The sequence below is a fragment of the Podarcis melisellensis genome, assembly GCF_964234715.1.
Source record: "Podarcis melisellensis genome assembly, chromosome: 11".
Taxonomy (NCBI): domain Eukaryota; kingdom Metazoa; phylum Chordata; class Lepidosauria; order Squamata; family Lacertidae; genus Podarcis; species Podarcis melisellensis.
The window spans coordinates 36,256,400-36,277,711 of NC_138543.1; the positions used below are offsets into that span (position 1 = coordinate 36,256,400).

The 21,312-nt window shown below is 42.0% G+C and overlaps 2 protein-coding genes across 7 annotated transcripts in view; both read left to right on the forward strand.

Annotated features, from left to right (window-relative positions):
• Positions 1-18,022, forward strand: part of TENT2 (terminal nucleotidyltransferase 2) — a 33,880-nt gene extending 15,858 nt beyond the window's left edge. For all 3 annotated transcript variants that reach the window (XM_081929410.1, XM_081929411.1, XM_081929412.1), the window contains 5 exons: positions 1,852-1,895; positions 9,209-9,345; positions 12,068-12,159; positions 14,573-14,652; positions 16,205-18,022. In XM_081929410.1, the coding sequence (XP_081785536.1) occupies positions 1,852-1,895; positions 9,209-9,345; positions 12,068-12,159; positions 14,573-14,652; positions 16,205-16,279 (428 nt within the window). In that variant the 3' untranslated portion in view covers positions 16,280-18,022. The remainder of the gene's footprint in view (positions 1-1,851; positions 1,896-9,208; positions 9,346-12,067; positions 12,160-14,572; positions 14,653-16,204) is intronic.
• Positions 18,023-19,070: 1,048 nt separating this feature from the next.
• CMYA5 (cardiomyopathy associated 5) overlaps positions 19,071-21,312 on the forward strand; it is a 49,533-nt gene continuing 47,291 nt past the window's right edge. For 2 of the 4 annotated variants that reach the window (XR_014172653.1, XM_081929309.1), the window contains exon 1: positions 19,071-19,656. Coding sequence is in view for 3 of the 4 variants with exons in the window: in XM_081929309.1 (XP_081785435.1) it covers positions 19,565-19,656 (92 nt within the window). In the remaining variant the exon portion in view is untranslated. The remainder of the gene's footprint in view (positions 19,657-21,312) is intronic. The other 2 variants (XM_081929308.1, XM_081929307.1) reach the window with 2 other exon arrangements.

The following is a 21,312-nucleotide window of genomic DNA, read 5'->3' on the forward strand; positions in this document are numbered from 1 at the left end:
AAGGCTTTATAGGTCAAAGGCAGCACTTTGAAATTGGGACTGAAAACGAATTGGCAGCCGGTGCAGTTGGGCCAGGATGAGTGTAATATGCTAAAACCACCTTGCTGTTCTGTACCAGCTGAATTTTCCAAACTGTCATTAAAATATTAAACTTTTTCAGATCTTGCTTTTGGTAGGAAGTTCTTTTGCTGTATAAAATGGGAAATTTGGAAGATTAAAAAAATAGAAATCCCATAAATGTATTAGTACTCAGCCTCCGTTCACCTTGTTATTGTGGAAGCTTCCATTAGAAATTAGGAAGTGGACAAGTATTTATTTTAGAAGAGGCTGGTATGAGCACTATTAGCTTTATTTAAAAACAGGATTGGAGAACCTATGGCCCTCCAGATGTTAGCTGGACTAAAACAAATCATTTCTGATGTTTGGCCATAATGGCTAAGGCTGATGTAATGCCTTAACATAACATCTGGAAGACCACAGCTTCTTTATACCCATTCTAGACCACGCAGTCTATAATAACTATACAATTGGAATACATATGTTGGCAAATTTAACTGGTAAGTATGCCCTTTCTGAATTACAGCAGTTCTTAAGGAGCTGGATGTCATGTGCCATAAATTGGGTAAAATGTATTGAATTCCAGGATTAAAAACATAGGGTGGATCTTAAATGCACTAGAAAAAACACTAAACTTCATTATTCAGTCGTGCTTTCTCACAAAAAAATGAGAAAGCATGAGCACTAATGTATCGTATTGCAAACTATTTTTTGGATATAGCAGAATGTGACTTCTGCAGCTACTATTTTGTCTTCCAGTTATGTGTTTTGATGTTAAGAGACCCAGTTAAGTGCTTTGACACTCCAGTTTATAAGATTGCTGCTTCAGTACAATTGTATAGATTATCTTCATTTGGTGAAGAGTTAATAAAAGGCCAGCCCATTTCACTTACGGAAGGGGAGCAATTGGGACAGAATGATCATTCAGCCAAAGTTTGTAAAAGTTAATTCAGCTGGAAGAAAGCTTTTTTCCCATCCTCCTTTGGCGTTGCCATATATTATGAGGCAGTGTCCTCAGTATTTACATGGTTTTGGGATTTTGTTAGGAATTGCAAAAAGATGCAAATAATTAGGAAGACTCCTTTTTATTTAGTATTTTTTAGTAACAGTGGCTGTTTTTATGGAGGCAGACTATGCTTTCTGTAACCAGAGAAATAGGTAGTATTGAAAGAGTCATTGCATTTTCATAGATAAGAATCTACATTTGTTCTTCAGAAGCCTGTGTTCTGTAACAAATTCCCATTGCCTTCATAGTGAAAAATGTCCACATGGCCTTAGATAAAACCCTGTGTAAACACACCAAATAGCAATATATTACTAAAAACAAAAAAAATTCCTTCCAGTAGCACTTTAAAGACCAACTAAGTTAGTTCTTGGTATGAGCTTTCGTGTGCATGCACACTTCTTCAGATACGGTATCACTTCAGATATGGTATCTGAAGAAGTGTGCATGCACACGAAAGCTCATACCAAGAACTAACTTAGTTGGTTTTTAAGGTGCTACTGGAAGGAATTTTTTTGTTTTGACTATGGCAGACCAACACGGCCACCTATCTGTAACTGGAAATATATTACTAAGTTTGGCTTAGATGAGTAACTTTCATATTATAGAATGGTTAACCAAGTTTCACACAAACTTATGAAAGGTAATTTTGCTTAATTTAAAGGCCTAGCAATTAACATTTGGAGTTAAGCATTTAATTCTAGACCTTCAGTTCACACCACTGGTGTAGCTGGTATGTTGTTTTCTGTGAAGTACATGAATCACAGCGACTTTAAACTTTTTTTTTATAGCCCTACCTGAACCTATCCTTCCATCCCTCCAAAAAAATTACCCAGTAAGTGCTTCTTATAAATTACTACATAATATGTTTATTAAAAATGGATGATCTACAATATGAATGTTGCTTTTAAATTTGGGTAATGGCAAAATATGCCTATAACCATGCTTGTTAGATTTGTGCAGTGAGCCATCACTGTATGCCCGTGTTTGTAGACAGTTCCCCTTGCAGTCTGGCTCCCTCCCCAATCCCTTTTGTTTCATACAAGCTAAATTTTTACGGAATAGTTCTGATCAGGTTCCATTGCTAGGAAGTAAGACCCATTTATTTCCTTGGGACTTGCTTCTAACTGTGTGCACTTAGGAGTGAAGCACATTGCGCTTAATCAGACTTGTGTCCTTTCTGTTCTGCATATAGGGCATGTCAGTGCCATGCCACGATTATCTGGTACTGTTCTGGATTTTAGTTCTCTGTAGCCCATTTGCCTTTGGTGGTCTTGTAGTTCACATGCTCCTGAAGCTGGCCTTCTTTCCAGGTCATCTGCATGCCTCAAGATCATGTTAAGTTGGCTCACTTTGCAGCTGCATGATTAGAGATCTCTTGCCTCCCTCCTAGATCTTCTTACCATGCCTGGGGCAAATGTGCAGCGGAGTGTTTGCTATCCTAGAATAGCTCACTTGCCACAAATTTATGCTGTAAGAGTTTAACAAACAAACAGAATCTGCTGTGAAACAGGTGAAAAATGTCCCAACATAATGGCCTAGATCTGACCAAGGCAGTAAATCTATGTCTGGACTATTTCAGACTTCAAGTGGGGGCTCACATGACTAAATTGGTGAGATCTAGGCCACTGTGTCCCAGACTGCTGAACAATGAGATACACTTTCTTCACATTATTACTGCTAACATAGTAACCTGTTAGGAGTATCTAGGGAATTCTTCCAAGGCAGCTCACTCAATCTGCGCAGGTAATACATATATTTGGAAGGTATTGCTGTTACATAAAGTATCTTTTGCTATGTATTTAGGAAAGTGTGCTCCTTGACCTTCAAGTATAGATTCTTCAGTGCCCAGAGCGTTTGTTGTGTGGCTTTCTGGGACAGAGCAGCTGAGTGAATGGCAGTAATTGAGGCGTGACACTTGGGAAATAATTGTCTCACATTCTAGAGGGGTAGCCATATTGGTGTGTGGTTGCAAAGGCAACAAAGAGCCTTGGGGCACCTTAAAGAGTAATCCATTGTGGCAGAAGCTGTCATGGGCCAGAGCTCACTTCATCAGATGATTTAAGCGGTCTGCCGAGTGATTAGGGGTATGTTTGATTTGTTTCTTTTAAGTGAGGCCAGAAGGTTAAGCAATACAAGTGAGTGCTGTAGGTGTATGTTAGGAGTACGCAATGCATAAATGGATACAGAATATAATGAAATTAATAAGCTTGCTTCCACACTAGAGCTGCTTAGTGCTGCTGAGGCATTTCTTTCCCATAATTAGCTGAGTTTGGAATAAAAATGGAGGTGCATTTCATACAGTACTACATTAAGTAGTAGTTCCCTTGTCCTGGAGCAGAATCCTTCTACAGTATTTACTCACAAGTAAGTTCCATTCAGCAAAGGTCCTTCCTAATGTCAATTAAAATTTGTAATTGCAGGGCCAGCTGTTTTGGTTCTACTTATTATAATAACCTGCCCAGGATGGCTAAGAACAATAATTAAAATCATATTTATCTCCAATATTTACATACCACCTAATGACAAAAGTCCTCTGCGTGGTTTGCAAGTAAAAATTAAGAACATAAAATACAACAGGAAAGTAAAACCTAACACAGGGGTCGGCAAGGCTTACTGGGCATGAGCCGGATCACTCCCGTGGAGATCCTCCGTGGGCTGGACTGGCACGTTGGTGCCAGAAATAGCTTCTGCACATGCCCAGACGTCAGAAATCGCACCTGCGCAGAAGCGATTTCCGGTGCCGCAGACATGCTCAGACGCAATTTCCGACGCATGCACAGAAGCAATTTCCAGAGCCATAGAAGAGAGTCACTGGGCGGCTCAGTTCGGGGGCGGCCATTTACCTTCCCGCTGAGGCGGTACCTATTTATCTACCTGCACTTTGACATGCTTTCGAACTGCTAGGTGGGCAGGATCAGGGACCGAACAACGGGGGATTTGAACCGCCAACCTTCTGATCGGCAAGCCCTAGGCTCTGTGGTTTAGACCACAGCGCCACCCGTGTGCTTACTATGTGACAAAGAATAGAATGGTTGCCTGAGCGGCCATAGTGAGAGGGATAACAGAATCTCCATGAGCAAAGAGTTTCACAGCTGCAGGGCTACCACTGAGAAGGCCCAGCCATGTGTCACATCCCCATAACAAATGCCCACTGAGAGTAGCACAAGCAGGTCCTCCCCTTCTGACTGGTTTTTGGTGACACAAGAGATCACAGCTGGAGCATTAGCATAGCCTCTTAAGTGCCCCAATGCATGTTCCCGTTAGTGGGGAATTAATTACTGGCTTCTGTCCCTTTCCCCCGTTTTTTCTTTTTCTGTTTTTACTGAAATAGCACAGTTTTGCTATTTAAAAAAAGCCAGGGAGAGGAAATGTAATTAAAGCCTCCCCTTGCAGAAAGTGGAACTGACATTGATGCAATTAAGAGACCAGCCTGACTGAAGCTGCAATTACATTTTATCTCTCTTTCTCTCTCTCTCCCACACCCACCCACATCAAATACTGCCGGCGGGGGGGGGGGCGCAGGGTGGAGAGAGAAACATGGGAGGACAATAAGACAGCAGGCTGATGACAGAGTAAGTAAATAAAGGATGGTAGTTCTGGAAAGCTGGGCTAATGTGGAAGCAGCTTAAATCCGAGCCCCCTCAAGGTCACAGTAATGACTTCCGGGGCTCAATTTGGCAAGAATAAGAGATGAGCAAGGTTGCTTATGCCTTAATTCCGTTCCTTAAAGCATGTTGTGGATGCTGCATGATTTGTTCAACAAGAGAGGCTAAGGTTGGATTGAAATGGGTGTTGGAAAGTTTTGTGTTGACAAAGTAATTCCCTATGCTGCAAGATAAACCCATCTTTTAAAAAAGTTTGTCATGCATGCATGCCGAAGCGAAGAGGTTTAAACTAAACAGTATTTTAGTTTCAAGGGTGAAATGGTGCAAGCAGGCTTCCACTCATGCGGTGGGGCTCTTTTGTCCTTCCTTCTCCCAGCAGCTTCCCACATGTCCCTAAAATCTGGGGCCACACAGGGACTGGGAGCGGGGAGAAGAGAAACTAGAAGTTGCTTTGCGCAAGTGGATAGCCATTGTTGACCACAAGAGTATATTATTTTCTATTGCTGTCCTGCATTTGTATATGTGTGGAATCAAACCTTTATGTATTCTCCACCATATTGGTGCCCTACTACTTATTTAAAATTGTGCTGAGCAAACTGTTCTGTAAAGCATCCACACTCTCTGCATAAGTTTATCAACTCATATTGAGAATCTGCTTTTTAAAATGCTGATCATACACAGTTAGACATTAACATCAGCAGTTGCATGCTCTTTTTTTTAAGGCTAGCAAGGAACAGTGGAAAACTTTCCGACATATGGTAACATTTTAGAGTAAGCAGATTTATCTGTCTTCTTGCGATCTCATGTCTTAGGTTAGTGTTAATACAGCATTTTTAAAAATTACATAGTTTAGAAACTACTTAGTTACTGTACTCTATAGTTTCATGACTCATTTATAATGTTGCAATAAATCTGAAATTTTGTTTTACCATTTTTCTAAATGTAATTAATTCTACATATTCATGTCACTTGACTTTTTAAAATTCATTTTTTTAATGCTTAATTGGCTTTCACATATCAGTTAAGTGTAGCTAGTACCGCACACTTGTATGGTTACACTTTACTGTGTAACTTAAAATTCTTATTTTTAAACACTGTTGCCTATGAGCATAACCTGGCTACATCATTTTCCATTGAAATGAATGGGAGTTGTGGCCAGTGTATTGGTGTAGCTCCTAATCATGCGCTTTATTTCTAAAATTGTATATCTTGCCCTTCAGTGGCCAATTGGTGTTCCAAGGGCCGCTTGCACAATGTTTTGTTTTAATAAATAAGAAAATAGCATTTATACAAAGCCTAGTGACAAGATGCATTTTGTATCCAAAGTAAGCACAACTTCCCATTCTTGTTTCTTTTCACCTCATGTTGGCTATTTAGGGTGTGATACTTTTGTGGTAGTGGTTTCTTTTACATATACTGTACAATCAAGGGCCCACAACTACAGTTGAGCACTGAGTGAGATTTTGGAATACACATACCAGATGCATATGTGCCAGAATATGATAAACACCCAATTAGTAAGTTTCAGGTAGTCAGAAGGTTTGGGTTATATACCTGCTGTGTCATTGAGCTGATACTTGCATTACAAAATTAGTGAATACAGTGGTACCTCTGGTTATGTACTTAATTCGTTCTGGAGGTCTGTTCTTAACCTGAAACTGTTCTTAACCTGAAGCACCACTTTAGCTAATGGGGCTTCCCGCTGCCACCACGCCACCGTTGTGCAATTTCTGTTCTCAACCTGAAGCAAAGTTCTTAACCCGAGGTACTATTTCTGGGTTAGCAGAGTCTGTAACCTGAAGCGTATGTAACCCGAGGTACCACTGTAAAGCGGTTTTATAAAACAAAAAGGTTCAGTATGAAAGGGGGAGTTGGTCTCATGCTCCTGCTGCTTGTGTCACTAACCTTTAGAGCAGTTTCAGGAAGATCCCAGGTAAACATGGTTTTGTACCAGGCATTATATTCTGCTCAGTAATAGCAGATATGAGCCTGAGACTCATTTCCCTTATAGTGGACAGAAAAATAAGTGTTTGAGCAGACTGCATTGCTTGACATGTACTGATTCTGAAACATTTGCCTTGCACTTTAAGTTAATATGCAATCATAGGTCTTGTGATGCTCTGGTTGCATGCCATTATCATGGGCAGTTCGTTTTTTCTCCTATGGGCTTATGAACTTAACAGTTAGTTTTACAGAAAACAAGAAGCATTGACCAAAGTCTTTTTTTAGGTTTAGTTAAATGTAACAGTGATATTCAGAACTGTTCCTGTAGAATTTGCCTCCCCACTCTTCTCCCTGTGTTCTCCATCTTCTCCAGAGGGTCCCCTAACTCTTCAGAGGAGAAGGGGCGCTACAGAGGGTTGGAGAGGAAGGAGAAGTCTCATTGTGGAAATCTGTTTTACTCATGTATGGGCACAACTGGATTTCACCCACAGATCTTGGGAAACTTGTAAATCCTTATACAAGGACTACATGCCTATTTCTGGTTACTTTTGTTTTATCACTTCCCAACTTCGCTAAATTTCTGGTACATGATAGGAATGTAAGAAAAGCCCTATGGGTCCAGACAAAGTTCCAGTTACTCAAACATCTTGCTCCCACAATGGCTGTCTTAAATGCTCTTGGGGAGCCCAACAAGAAGGATATCCAGGCAATAATCCTCCCAAAGTTATGAGACCTGCATTTGAGTCCCATCATGCATACTGTCTGTGCCTGGGCTTCAGCTGGTACTCCTGGCTATAGTTCTCCAGTTGTAAGATGTGACTAGTGATGGACCTCATTTGATAACTTTGAGGGCAAACAAAATAAATATTTCTAAGTCTTTTGCATCTAGAATGAATAACATGGTTTTACTTTGCTTTGTCAATGTGTAATAGCGTTGATGAACTTTTCTGCTTAATTCACCTTATCTACTCTATGCAGTTTGGGTTTGTTAGAGTGGGGAAAAGGCTGGGTACTGTACTATCCTCTCACCTTTTTCAGTAAAACCTCAGCAAGGCCTGTGTTAAAGCAACACAGAAAGTTAGCCCTATCAGTAAGAAGATACCCCTTGTCATCCTCTCCCTGCTTACGGCTGCCAGCATGTTGAGTATTTTGTATAATTTTGTCAAACTTTCAACACACATTTCTAATATTAGGGCTCCAGTTTTGGAGTCAAGCTGTAGGGGCAAATTTGTACATTTGCATTCCGCCGTTCTCTCAATAAAAAGCCTGCTGGATCACACCAATGGCCCATCTAGTCCAGCATCCTGTGGCCAACCAGGTGCAAGCAACACCTGATCACAGGAGCATTCTTCCATCTTGTGGTTTCCAACAGCTGGTATTCAGAAACAAACCGCCTCTGACTGTGGAGGAAGATCATAGCCATTATGCCTTGCAGCCTTGGATAGCCTTATCTGCCATGATTTTTTTTTAAATCTTCTTTAAAACCCCAAGTTGGCAACTGTCACTGCCTTCTGTGGAAGCAAGTTCTACAGTTGAACTGCACTGTGTGAAGAAGAACTTTCTTTTATCTGCCTGGAATCTTCCAACATTCAGCTTCAATGCAGATCCTCTAGTCCTAGTGTTCCTCCATGCCATGCATAATTCTATACTCTTCTATCACATTGCCTCCTTACTCGCCTTTTCTCTAAACTAAAAAGCTCCAAATGTTGTAAGTTTTTCTTCCTAGGGGAGTTGCTCCCTTCCCTTGATAATTTTGGTTGCCCTTTTCTGAATTCTACGGTATTCTTTTTGAGGTGAGGCAACTGGAACTCAAGGCTGCTCAGGCTTGTGTACTCAACAATTTTTCACTGTAGCCCAACAACTGTAGGAAGTAAATATATGCTGAGAGATGGTAACTTGTTCAGGGCCACCTACTGACCTTCATGGCTGATTGGGACAGGAACTCAGATCTCCTTGGTCCATGTCTACCATTCTGTTCTCTCCAAAACACTTACTCCTATGTTTAGCAAGCAAAAGCTTTGCGCGTTCCTTGTGCTTCCCCTTCATTTTAATGGGCATCTTTTAATTACCTGATAGAGTTTAAAACCAACTTCCCTGCATGCTGCAAATCAGCAAAATAGAAGGATATATGCTGAGGTGGCATTCCTTTGTATTACAGATGAGAACATTTATATGCAAGATACAGACAGAGGAGCACTCAAAAGGGTCAGGGAGGGGCATTCCTTGCAGATGTTAGCTTTGTGCTTGGGATGGATGAGAGAGAATCTTTCTGAGGCTAGGAAGCTGATCCTCCAGTTACCAGAGTTATATTTTTCAGTGCCTGGCTCTTCTTCTAATGCTGATGCAGTCTGTTTTTCCCATTGCACAGTCAAACATGATGTTTTGAAAATAAGCTGACAATAATATGCTCAGATCTGGATTTCTTTTTTTAAAATTGCAATTGAAGTTTGAGTTTTTCAAGTCTCTCCGATTGTTCCAAACTGCATGTTAGTTGGAAGCGAGTACTACTGCATGTTCAGTAACATATTAACTGATTTTAGCACCACAACACAGACACATTAAGCATCAGTCTCTCTGTCTCTTATTGTTTTTACAGGAATCTTTTGATCCTACTATGCAGCTGCACCTTGTGCATCGAGCCCCATGCACCATTCCTCCTTACCTTTCAAAAAACCAGTCAACACTTGGAGACCTGTTGCTGGGCTTCCTGAAATACTATGCTACAGAATTTGAGTGAGTGATCAGCTTGTCACTTAATGAAGCCTAATCTGCCTACTTTGCTCTGGCGGTTCTAATTGGTTCTGCGCTGGTTGCAATTTACAAATGAACTAAAAGGTCTTGTTTTTCCATTTGGTAGGGAATGCTTTCCTTTTTAATTTTTTTAAAAAATGCCCATGTGTAAAAATGCACATAGTGAGAGGTTAAGGCTGGGTGGCTTAATAGTTTACATGCAAAGGGAGGTTAAAAATGTACGGCACAAGCTAAGAAAAGTTAATAAATCAGTGGGAGGGTACTTGGACTTAGATCACCAATAATTTGGCGGTCTGCAGTTCATAGTTTACCAAAATGGAGTCAGGGAGTGTTGTATATACAGTTGTACCTTGGAAGTTGAACGGAATCTATTCTGGAAGTCCGTTCGACTTCCAAAACATTCAGAAACCAAATCGCAGCTTCTGATTGGCTGCAGGAGTTTCCTGCAGCCAATCAGAAGCCCCATCGGATGTTCAGCTTCCAAAAATAGTTCACAAACTGGAACAGTCACTTCCAGGGTTTGTGACGTTCAGGAGCCAAAACGTTCAGGAACTAAACTGTTCAAAAACCAAGGTACGACTGTAAAAGAAAACCTTCTCACAGTTGTACCCATGTGCATTTAAGTACTGAGCAAGATCTGCCTATGGGATGGACCTGCTGTTCAGAGATATATATGCCACCATAGGACTATGTAGCAGCTGGTTTAGCAGGATGAAATATTGCTGAGCACTGTAATAGAATGGAAGTCAGTTTTACAGTAGAATTGGCAAAGCACTGTCAAAAGTGCCATTTGTAAATACAAATTCAAGATTACGTTTGCTTCACTTATTCCGCACAACTAAATTTGGGTGAATGCTGTTTTTACTGGCTAGTACATAATTGTGGATGTCTTAAGCAAATACTGTACTTCTGTTTTACTGAAAATGCGAGCTAAATTAAACATATCCTAGAAATATATTCTGTAGGGGAGTGGGGGAAATGATCTGCTTCCTGAAGTCCTTCTGACTGCAAACATTCTTAAATGTCCTATTTCATTTATACTGTTAAGGGAAGGTGGTAGGTTTTGCAGCTACCAATGAGTAGCAAAGCAGTTACTGGTGTAAATGTCATGCATATCTCCAGTGAGAGGGAGTTTAAGATTAAATGATCCCTCTAGATAAAAATTTAAATATTTGCCACTTAATAGCAAAGTTTAAATTTTATGAAGCAATTGCACTTTTATTAAGAAACGTGGAACATTTCGGAAGATAAATAGGCAGTAATAACATTTTCATAAATCTTCTCCGTGTTACAATAATGCACAGTCTTAACTGCCCATTAGTTTGAATTTTTCATGGTGTAAAATTGTTTAAAATGTCTCAGTGGGACATTTCAAAAACTCCTACTTTTAAGCTGTTCGTTTTTAGTTACATAACAGACTACCAAGTTCAGATTTAAGGTCAACCTATGGTTAATCTGTATTTTGATAGATAAAACTAAAATAAGTATGGATTTGCTGTGTTCTCTTGTGGCAAAGCTTAGATTGACCAGCAACTCAGAATGAATAGTATTAGATATATCAAGTGCATACAACAATTCATATACATGGATTTAAATTTTCAAAAGCATTCAGATTTGCTTTCCCCGTGTATAATGGTGATTTTCTACTACTCCCAGAACCGTTATTGGGATAAGTCTTGCTGCTGCCCTGGTTGTGGTTGTTTCTTGCAATATGTGGTCCTTTCGTCTCTCTTCCTTGCCTTTTATAATGAAGGGGGTTCTCCTAGTGAGTATTTTATATGTTTTAGAGGGGTACCTTTAGGTTAAACATTGCAGCCATTATTTCCAATGAAATAATTGCCCAACAAAAGTTCTGGATTCCTCTCCCCCCACCCCGACCTTTTTTTTTGTAGAGGTTGGAGCAAAGAATTGTCATATTGGATAACCCTATGACTTCCATTCAGTTTCATAATTTTTGCATTGCTTCCCTTATAGCTTCAATAGTTCTGGAAATTTTTTGGAGGTGTCCATAAAACCAGAAGTGTTTACATGCCCACTTAGCGAAGAAATTACAAAATATGCTATTCTGTCTTTGATTTACCCATGCGCATACATATATTGGCCTCAATAATTTAATATCAAAAGGCAGTTATTAATATTTGGGCTTTTTTGTTGTGCTGAAAAAGCAACTGTTTTTTTCCAGTGATTTTTAGAAGCCAGATGGATTTTGCAAAAAAATGGTTAGCTTGGTTCAGAGTGCAGCGGAATGGTATTACTGTCTGCTGTGATCTGCTTAATTCTGTTACATAACTCTTTCCTTTAGCTTTTCCCCCCTTAAATTTATTGACAAGTTGGGATATAAGCCAAATGATGCTATAACATTTCTCTTTTCACTGACCTACATCCCCCCCCCCCTTTGGAACTTTGCTAATGGGAGTCATTAGCAAAAATGGGGAATCCAAGATCTGAGGTCCAGTTTCTTATCTTCCAAATTTTTACTTGGTCCTATATAGATCTTCCCTGTGACCCTGATAACTTTAGCCAAGCACAGCTTTTCCTGATTTCTGCCACCTACAACAGCCACAGTGGCATTTCTAGGTTATTTTCCATTCTTATGAGCTGCTTCAAAGTGATGTGCTTACCAAATAAATAAAGATCATTACACAATAACTTTTAAAAAAACCCAAATTGTAAAAGTTTATTACAATTGTTTTCCATTTGCTAGTTGGAGCAGTCAAATGATTTCAGTTCGTGAAGCCAAGGCCATTCCAAGACCTGATGGTGTTGAATGGAGAAACAAGTTCATTTGTGTAGAAGGTAAATTCTGAAGCTTTTTTGTAAGTTAACTGTTATACATATATAATCTGTTGGAGTGAAGAGTGTTGTGCTGCAAGCTGAGAACATTAAAGCAGTATTAGGGCTTTTTAAATGCAATGCCAATTTCTGGTTTGTTGCAAAGCATCCATTCGCTATTTTGTCCAAGCAGGCTAATGAATGTTTTTTGTACGTGGGGATTGGAAATTGCATATTGATGTTCAGAGGATGGGTGCATGGAAGCCCAAAGCTTGTTTTCATAAGTCGAAACTAGGGGTAGCCAATGTGGTGTTCTCCAAATGTTGTTGGGCTACAACCCAACTAGTGGAAGCTGATGGAAGTTGTAGTCCATAGCATCTACCACCCATGGTCTAAACTATAGTTTGGCGTTAAGTGTGAACAGCCCCACTACATAAAGATACAATGTTTAGTTTGTCAGTACGTCATTGTTCTTACTCAATTAACGCTTGTACCATTCTTACAAAGCCTCTCACTATTATTGTTGTTTTTACAAAGACAGAATAAAAATAGAGACTGATTTATCCACAGAATCATTCCCTGCTGTGTATTAAGTATTGTGAGAGATATATTTCACCATAATTTAAATACTCTATGACTACCGTATTTTTCGCACCATAGGGCGCACCGGACCATAGGGCGCACCCAGTTTTTTTGGGGGGAAATAAAGGGGAAAAAATTATTTTCCCCCCAGGTGCGGGGCTGGGGCGGGGGAAGCTAGAGCTTCCCCCGACCCCAGCCCTCAAACAGGCAGCTCTCCGCAAGCAGCGGGAGCGCTCCCGCTGCTTGCGGAGAGTTCCGCGAAGCCTGGACGCGCTGAGCTCAGCGCGCCCAGGCTTCGGCATGCGGGCACCTCTCCGCAAGCAGCGGGAACGCTCCCGCTGCTTGCGGAGAGGTCCGCGAAGCCTGGACGCGCTGAGCTCAGCGCGCCCAGGCTTCGGCATGCAGGCACCTCTCCGCAAGCAGCGGGAACGCTCCCGCTGCTTGCGGAGAGGTCCGCGAAGCCTGGACGCGCTGAGCTCAGCGCGCCCAGGCTTCGGCATGCAGGCACCTCTCCGCAAGCAGCGGGAACGGTCCCGCTGCTTGCGGAGAGGTCCGCGAAGCCTGGACGCGCTGAGCTCAGCGCGCCCAGGCTTCGGCATGCAGGCACCTCTCCGCAAGCAGCGGGAACGCTCCCGCTGCTTGCGGAGAGGTCCGCGAAGCCTGGACGCGCTGAGCTCAGCGCGCCCAGGCTTCGGCATGCAGGCACCTCTCCGCAAGCAGCGGGAACGCTCCCGCTGCTTGCGGAGAGGTCCGCGAAGCCTGGACGCTCTGAGCTCAGCGCGCCCAGGCTTCGGCATGCAGGCACCTCTCCGCAAGCAGCGGGAGCCCAGCGCTGGGCTCCTGCTGCTTGCGGAGAGGTGTGCGAAGCCTGGAGAGCATGAGGGGTTGGTGCGCACCGACCCCTCTCACTCTCCAGGCTTCAGCGAAAGCCTGCATTCGCACCATAGGACGCACACACATTTCCCCTTCATTTTTGGAGGGGGAAAAGTGCGTCCTATGGTGCGAAAAATACGGTATTTCATACTTTTCATCTTGGAACAACCGTTAGTCCTCTAAAAGATAGCTTCCTTACCCATAGACCTTCTCAGATGCTATGGGGTGGGTGGGGCTCTTGAGTAGTTCTCCTACTCCCTGACATCTGAGGGTTGCAGCTTGGAAGAGCAGTCCCTAAGCTGCAGAATTCCCGCTCCACAGAGGCGCCATGAAAAGTGGGTAAAAAATCATATAAAGAAATCAATGTTTTCCTAGCAGTGGCCTGCCTTATGCCAGAAAAGCTGCCTTGAGGCTGTTTTTCACCTATTGGTGTGGTTTTTGCTTGTTCTCTCCTTTTGATAATTGCTTTAAACATGTATGTATTTAAGAGAATCCTGAAGAATTGTGCAAAGGCTGGAGATTCTCAGAAACATGCAGCTGTTATTTGCATTCTTTCATTCAAGTAATAATTTCTACTAAAATTGAAAAAAATACTCCCGTAAGGTGGATCTAACCCTTTTTATCAGTTTCTTTAAGATAAGCGTACATAATTGTTCACTGAAATTGTAGTTTGCAGAGGAATATGTTCATACGACTCAACACAACTTCATGATTGCTAGGGTTTTGTGATTTGCTCAGATTATGGCCCTTTCAATGCAAAAAATAAACTGCAGTGGGAAAATGTTTAACTTTGACTACCCCCTCTCAGAAAATATAGTAAATGTAAGATCACCATCCTATACTTTCATATAGCTTTGTTGATTCCAGTGTAATTTTTCCTAAGTGAATAGTTTTAGGACTGCTGCTTTAGAATAAAAAAACACACACCAAACAAACCCTAGTGAAAGCTACATCACTGGTAATGCTCTTTTAACCTTTCCAGAACCTTTTGATCGAACAAACACAGCTAGAGCGGTACATGAAAAACAGAAGTTTGACATTATCCTAGATGAATTTCGCAAGGTAAAAATGCACAACACTCCAATAAAGCTTTACAAAAAAGTGATTACATATAATTGTTTGAAGAAAATTATCCCCTCCCCCCCCCCCGGGTGAAACTTGAGATCCAAGGCATATTTGTGCTTCTCTGATTTTCCTAAGCAATTAATCCTTGGCTTTCTTCCCCCCTCCATGGCTGAAATCCAAAGAACGGTGCAACTATTTCTGTGCACCCAAAGGGATTTTGGCCTTATGTTTTTCAAACAGCAACTTCCAAAGACAAATGACTTTGAAATTGAGAGGACTTTCAAAGCAGGCAAATGTATGACAAAAGTATGGCAAATGTACCTGCTGTTCAAAGAAGGAAAATGCATCTCCTTAGGATCCTTGCCATAGGACCTTTTTGTAGCCTGATCGCTGTAACTCACATGTCATGACCTCGGTAATCAAAGTACTGTCTTCAATGTGTTTCATACTTGGAAGCTAGTTTGACTTCTAAAATGGAGTATCTGGGAACTTATATAGCTAATTCAAGCTACAATACATGTAAATCAGATTTTGAAACTGTTGCAGGAGGAGGAAGCGGGCCCAGCCCATCAGTCATCTAACATGACAACGTCTGGTGATTTGGGTCATGTGAAATAATAATAATAATAATAATAATAATAATAATAATACAGTGGTACCTCTGGCTGCGAACGGGATCTGTTCGCAACATGAGCAGAATGGAACTCATGTCTGTGCATGCGTGGGTTGCGATTTGCCGCTTCTGCGCATGCGCGTGACGTCGTTTTCATCGCCTGTGCATGTGCGAGCGGCGAAAGCCGGAAGTAACCCTTTCCGGTACTTCCGGGTCGCCGTGGGATGCAACTTGAAAAGACGTAACCTGAACTGAACGTAACAAGAGCTATGACCGTACTTTTATTATTTATATACTGTCCACTTGATGGGCTTGCCCCAGCCACTCTGGGCGGCTTCTAGCAAATTAATCATCAAACACAGTAAAACATCACACATTAAAAACTTCCCTATACAGGGCTGCCTTCAGGTGTCTTCTAAAAGTCATACTTGTTTATTTCCTTGACATCTGATGGGAGGGCATTCCACAGAGCGGGCCTGACTACCAAGAAGGCCCTGTAACCTCGCTTCTCACAATGAGGGGACAGCCAAAAGGCCCTCGGAGCTGGATCTCAGTGTCCGGGCTGATCGAGCAGTTCCATTTGCAAACTTTTGCAGCACAGCCAATCGCACCAGGGCTTGCTGTCACCATTAGTCAGCTGATCAGCACTGACAGCAAGTCTTGCTTGCCATGAAACAGTGCCCACTAAGACAGCTGTGTCTCTACCTGTCCCACACTTGATGTCCATATGCTGTCCGGCGTGGGGCAGGTGGATGTGATTTGAGGAAATGACCCTGCAACGATTTGCTTTTCAAGAGAGTCGGAAATTCTTATGGCACACTCAACCCCTTGCACACTGTGCACTGTACTTACTTTGATTGTGAATCTTACTAATTTTGTTGTCTTTCTTTAATATGTTCCAGTATGTTCATTCTTGCATTTTGTTCTGTTTCATAGTCATGGCAGAGATTGAGAGACAGGAGGGACTTGAACTGTGTACTACCTTTAAGAGCAACTCTACAGAAAAGATAATCGGCTTCCTTCTCCTTAAGTGGACCATTCTGAAATACACAAAAGACATTACTGAAACCCCGGGATGCATTTTCCCCCTCCCTTCCCACTGACCTTATTTTTAAAGAGGAGATTTTTCTTTCAAAATTTTGTTAAGGAAACTTTTGTAAGAATTAAATACAACCTTCATGAAATGCATTAACAATTTGAAGACTGGCTTTCTGAAACATATTGAATCAGTGACCAATAAAGAGACTGCTGTAATACTAATTTTGCAAATCTGTTGGGAGTTTGATTCATTGTTAACTTACGTTGTAGTGGTTTGACTCAGCCACATGGAATATTGAAATGTAAAGATGAAATGTATGACAGTCAGGCCGTGACTTTAAAGTATAGCATACTGTGCACATTTCCTTACGAGAGAGAGTAGCTCCTGCTTTACAGCTGCAAAATGCAATATGCACTTTGGCTCTCCTTGGCTCTTTTCAGCTTTTAATAATCTTGTAATAAGAAACAGCAACAACTACACCCTAAATGATGATGCTGATCTGGCTTAATTCTCAATGAGCTCGCAAATGTATTTGGATTGTGCTACTTTAGATTGCATAGGACTGAATACTCCTCCATAGAACAGAATTCCCTTCCACATTGAAAACCAGGTACTGGGTGGAAGGAGGCCAGGTTAAACCCTTTCCTGACTTGCAGCTTCCTGTGTGGAAGGAATTTAGTTAAATGGGAGAGCCTATTCAAGTTGAGAGCCCCCCACCTGCAGTCTGAAGTGGCACAACTCATGCAGCAGGTTTGCCACCTCAGCGAGAATTTCTGGGGGTTGTATTCTTTACTGGAATTTTAAAGCAGCAGGATAACTTCAAGGCAGTTGAATCATCTGTGAGGCTTGCATAATGTGTGACATGCTGAGCTGAATGCAGCCTGCCATCCATGTATGGCAGCCCCTCGGGTTTGAAAAGCATTTTGTGTGTTTCCGGCCACCCTGGGGCTGCAAAAAATCAGGATGTTGTCAGGCAGTTTGCCTGCCATTAGGAATGGTCAGTGGGCTCTGTGTTCCTACTTGATGTACAGGCACTGCAGGTAAGATTTCTTTTATGGCAGACTGCTCTATGTTGCTTGATGCTCACTGCAGACTGAGGGTGGCGTTGAACATTACAGTGAAGCAGAGGGAAAGGAAACGCAAGGGAGAATTGTACTTCCTCTTAACTGCACTTCCATTGTGATATATGGATCCTACAAAGATGGTACCGTGGTTTGTACAACCCCCTCCCCGGTTTCCTGCGCCACAACAGCAGTGTAAGGAAGCATACTTTCTTTCCACTCCCTCATACACCCATCCCACTGCTCTGTTGTAAACTGTGGAGCTGCCATGAGTTGAGCCCTCTCCTACCGTTTTCTTTCCATATATATAAAGTAGTGACAACTGTGAAAAATAGCTGCTACGATAAGCCAAGTTGTTGTTTTAATTTGTTTCTATTTTTGTGTAAATATTTGTATGTTGGTCAGCTGCTATATAAATCAGGATTTAAGAAAATTTAAATTTTAACTTTCCCCCCAAGAAGTATGAGACTTATTTTAGATCTGCTGTTGCACAATTTGTGCCTCATATATTTATTGCAGACCAATTCATATGTTAACAAATGTTTACTTTTCACTGATGTCGAACTTCCTTTCCCCTCTAAGTTTAATATTTTTATTGTGTCAAGTGGAATAAAGTTTCTGTATTGAAAATAAAGCTATCTTTTGTATATTTCACCTTTTTCTTTCAATCCGCTTCTCGGCTCTTATTGTGTAGCCTGATAGTATTGTGAAGAGTGCTTTATCAATCTCAGTGATGTGAAGAAATTTGGATTTAAACTTTTGCATACGACTTACAGGGCTAGCCTTAATATGATGGGCTAGAAGTGTGTCCTGGACACAGTTTACATGATGTTGCTACTGCTACACACACTCACAAACGCCAGTTTCTTGGTGGCTGGGCTCCATGTTGCATTGATAGTGGGTTGCATGTGCCAATGGTGTGAATCACTCAGATCACCTCTCTCTCTCTGCCTCTGTGGGAGCCCTGCTTGGGTACTCATCAGGAGGAGTTAGGTTGATAGACACAAGATAGAGCATTTTCAGCAATGATCCCAAGATAATGCCCTTTTAAAAATGTGCTGGGACTGTGTGTGTGTGTGTGTGTGTGTGTGTGTGAGAGAGAGAGAGAGAGAGAGAGAGAGAGAGATTGCTTTTCTGCTTTTATATTGTGTTTTTATGTTGTAACTGGCCTGAGACCTTTGGGTATAGAGCGGTATATAAATAATAATAATAATAGAATGTCACTTTTTGTACATCACCCTGGGAGGAGCTGATTTTTTTTAAAACAGCAGCTTAAAAATCTATAGACTAACCAAAGTTGATAACAAGAAGAAACCATTTCAGTTCTGCTGCCATGTTGTAAGCTCATATTTTCCCAGCCCTGATGGGAGACTTAGGGATTGATTTTGGGACCTCCTGCATGCAAAGCCAAATGTTCTACTGCTAAGCAGAGGTCCTTCTGCCTCAGAACTGAGACGACTAAATGGGAAGGGTAAAGAGCGAATGTGCAAGCATGGATGCTGATGGACCTCCTTCCGTTACTTGATTCCACGGCTGGACAGTAACATTTCATGAGAATCCTGTGCCCCTGTACTTTTGTGTGTTTATGAGAGCGTGTGCTGCATATAGACAAGAGAGCACATGCGAAAAGTTCTTACGTAACGCAAAGTATAAATGGCAATTCATAGCTCACTGGGTGACCTTGAGCCGGTCACCAACTCTCAGCCTAACCTCCCTCACAGGCTTCTTGTGAGGAGACAACAGGAAGGGAGAGACCATCTTGAACTCCTCAGAGGGAAAACATGATGTGAATATGATAAGAAACAAATATGTCTTGATCCAGAGCAAGAGAGAATGTGATAGTAGCCTCCTGAACTGTCGGGATGCTGCAGGGGAAAACCTCTATCTGCATTCAGAGCCACAGGTGGTTAGGCCTGCCTGAGCTCTGGCTCTGGAAGCCATAGATAGATCAAGGCCACTAATTTGCAGGCCAGCCACCTATTTGCTGGCTCTGGAAACAAGGTGGTGTTAGGACCCAGTGGCCAGTCCAAGGTGGCAGCAGCGGTTTGATGTTTCAACTTTCCGTCGTTCTATTTAAAGACTTTCCTGAGTCAGGAGAGCCGAGCTGCTGTGGATGACAGTTTGCTTCGGGCAACTCTGGAGAGTATTGAGTAGAGTGGGATAAACACAGCTAGGGAAAGTGACCTGGGGGACAAAATGGAGACCGACTGCAACTATGAGTCTGACGGATCACCTGACGTCTCCATGGAAGATGAAGAGGAAGAGGAGGATGAATATGAGCCAAACAGGTACGGTACCTTTCAAAAATGAGACTCTGCAGCCTACTTACAGGCTGTCAAGAAGTTCTGGAAAACTGAAACGGGGAGAAGTGCCTTTGTGCAAATGCCGTGCGGCATCAAAAAGGAGATGAAAGTTTTGAGGATGAGGGGGAGCTTTCTGATGATTCTGAATGCAGCTGGTTGTGATTCTGAAAGTGCCTGGCCTGTGTGCAAAAGGCATTTTCTATTTAAAGATCCTGCGTTGTGCCAGTTGGATTGGCATCTCCTGCTCCTTCCGAGCTGGCTCGTCACTGCATATCAATCTCCATTACTCTCAGGGTGTGTGTGTGTAAGTGAAGCGGACGAGTCCTTTAATTTGTTCTTTTAAAAACGCCATAACCCACGGTGCAATGAGAGGTGGGGGAGAAATTGAATTCAAGAATCGATTGCTTGCGGTGTGTGTGTGTGTGGAAATGAGTGGTGGTTGTGACTCAGTTTGTGTTTGGAGGCTACAGGCTGTTTGGTTTTCATGTACTTTCGGCATGGCTTGTTGCTTGGTCTGATAGCACAGGGCTCCTAAAAATGGGGTGATTTCAGCTCTGCACCCAATAGATGAATGGAAAGGGCACTCCAAAGGCAAAAGCAGATGTACGTATATAGTTAAGGAAGATTCCTAGCCAGAAAAGTTTACCGTGATGGTTCCCTGTTTCTGGTTCAGGACTTGGTAGCAATAAGCCCATTTTGACTACAAAATAAAAACACACTGAAACCAGGGAGGTCTGAACTGCTGGAGATGAAGACTTTGTAGTACAGGGAGTCTTGTCTTGCTGCTTTGGCTCAAGATCTGCTGTCACTTGGTTATTGAATTGTCCTTTTCTCCCGCCCCTGTGGAGACAGAGCTCTAGCCAGCATGCTGGCTGGCGGGGAGGGGCTAGTAGATCACTGCCTTACCTGCACAACTGGTTTTCCCTACCTAGATTTAATAATAATAAAAGAAGAAGAAGACATCTTGCTTTTAAAAGAGGGAAACTTCTAGCGGCAAAAACTGGTTCCCCCAAAGTCGTCATGCCACAGATTGGTTTGTTTGTTTCATAAAATTGATTGTAAAAACCCTCAAAGTGGTTTACAAAAAGACAAAACAATAAAATTGAGGAAAAATTCACCACCTTACTTTAAAACATACAAAAGTTTAAATATCAAAGCAGATTAAAATCAACTCAACTTTCTATGCATCTGGGAATCTTTTTATCAGGCACCAACTGAAGGTGCCTATTGATCTCAATAGGCAGGGTGTTGCCACACTAAATGATCAAGTTCTTACAAAGGCAGAACAGTTATTATGCTGTGCCAGTTCGGCCCCTCTGCCCTCCTGAATAACATAAGAGGAGTCTTGCTGGACCAGACCAAAGCCAAATCTTGTCCACCATTCTGTTTCCCATAACAGCTAACCAGATGTCTATAAGAATCCCACAATCAGGGTCTGGGTGTCATAACTCTGTTCTCCTCACGCTCCTCAGTGATTGGTATTCAGAGACATATTGCTGCTCCTGGAGGTAGCATGTAGGCATGGTGAATAACTATTGATAACCTTATCCTCTAGTTTTGTCTAATCCCCTTTAAAAACTGTCCACACTGGAGGCCACCACTATGTTTTGTGGTAGCAAATACCGTAGCTCATTTATGGTA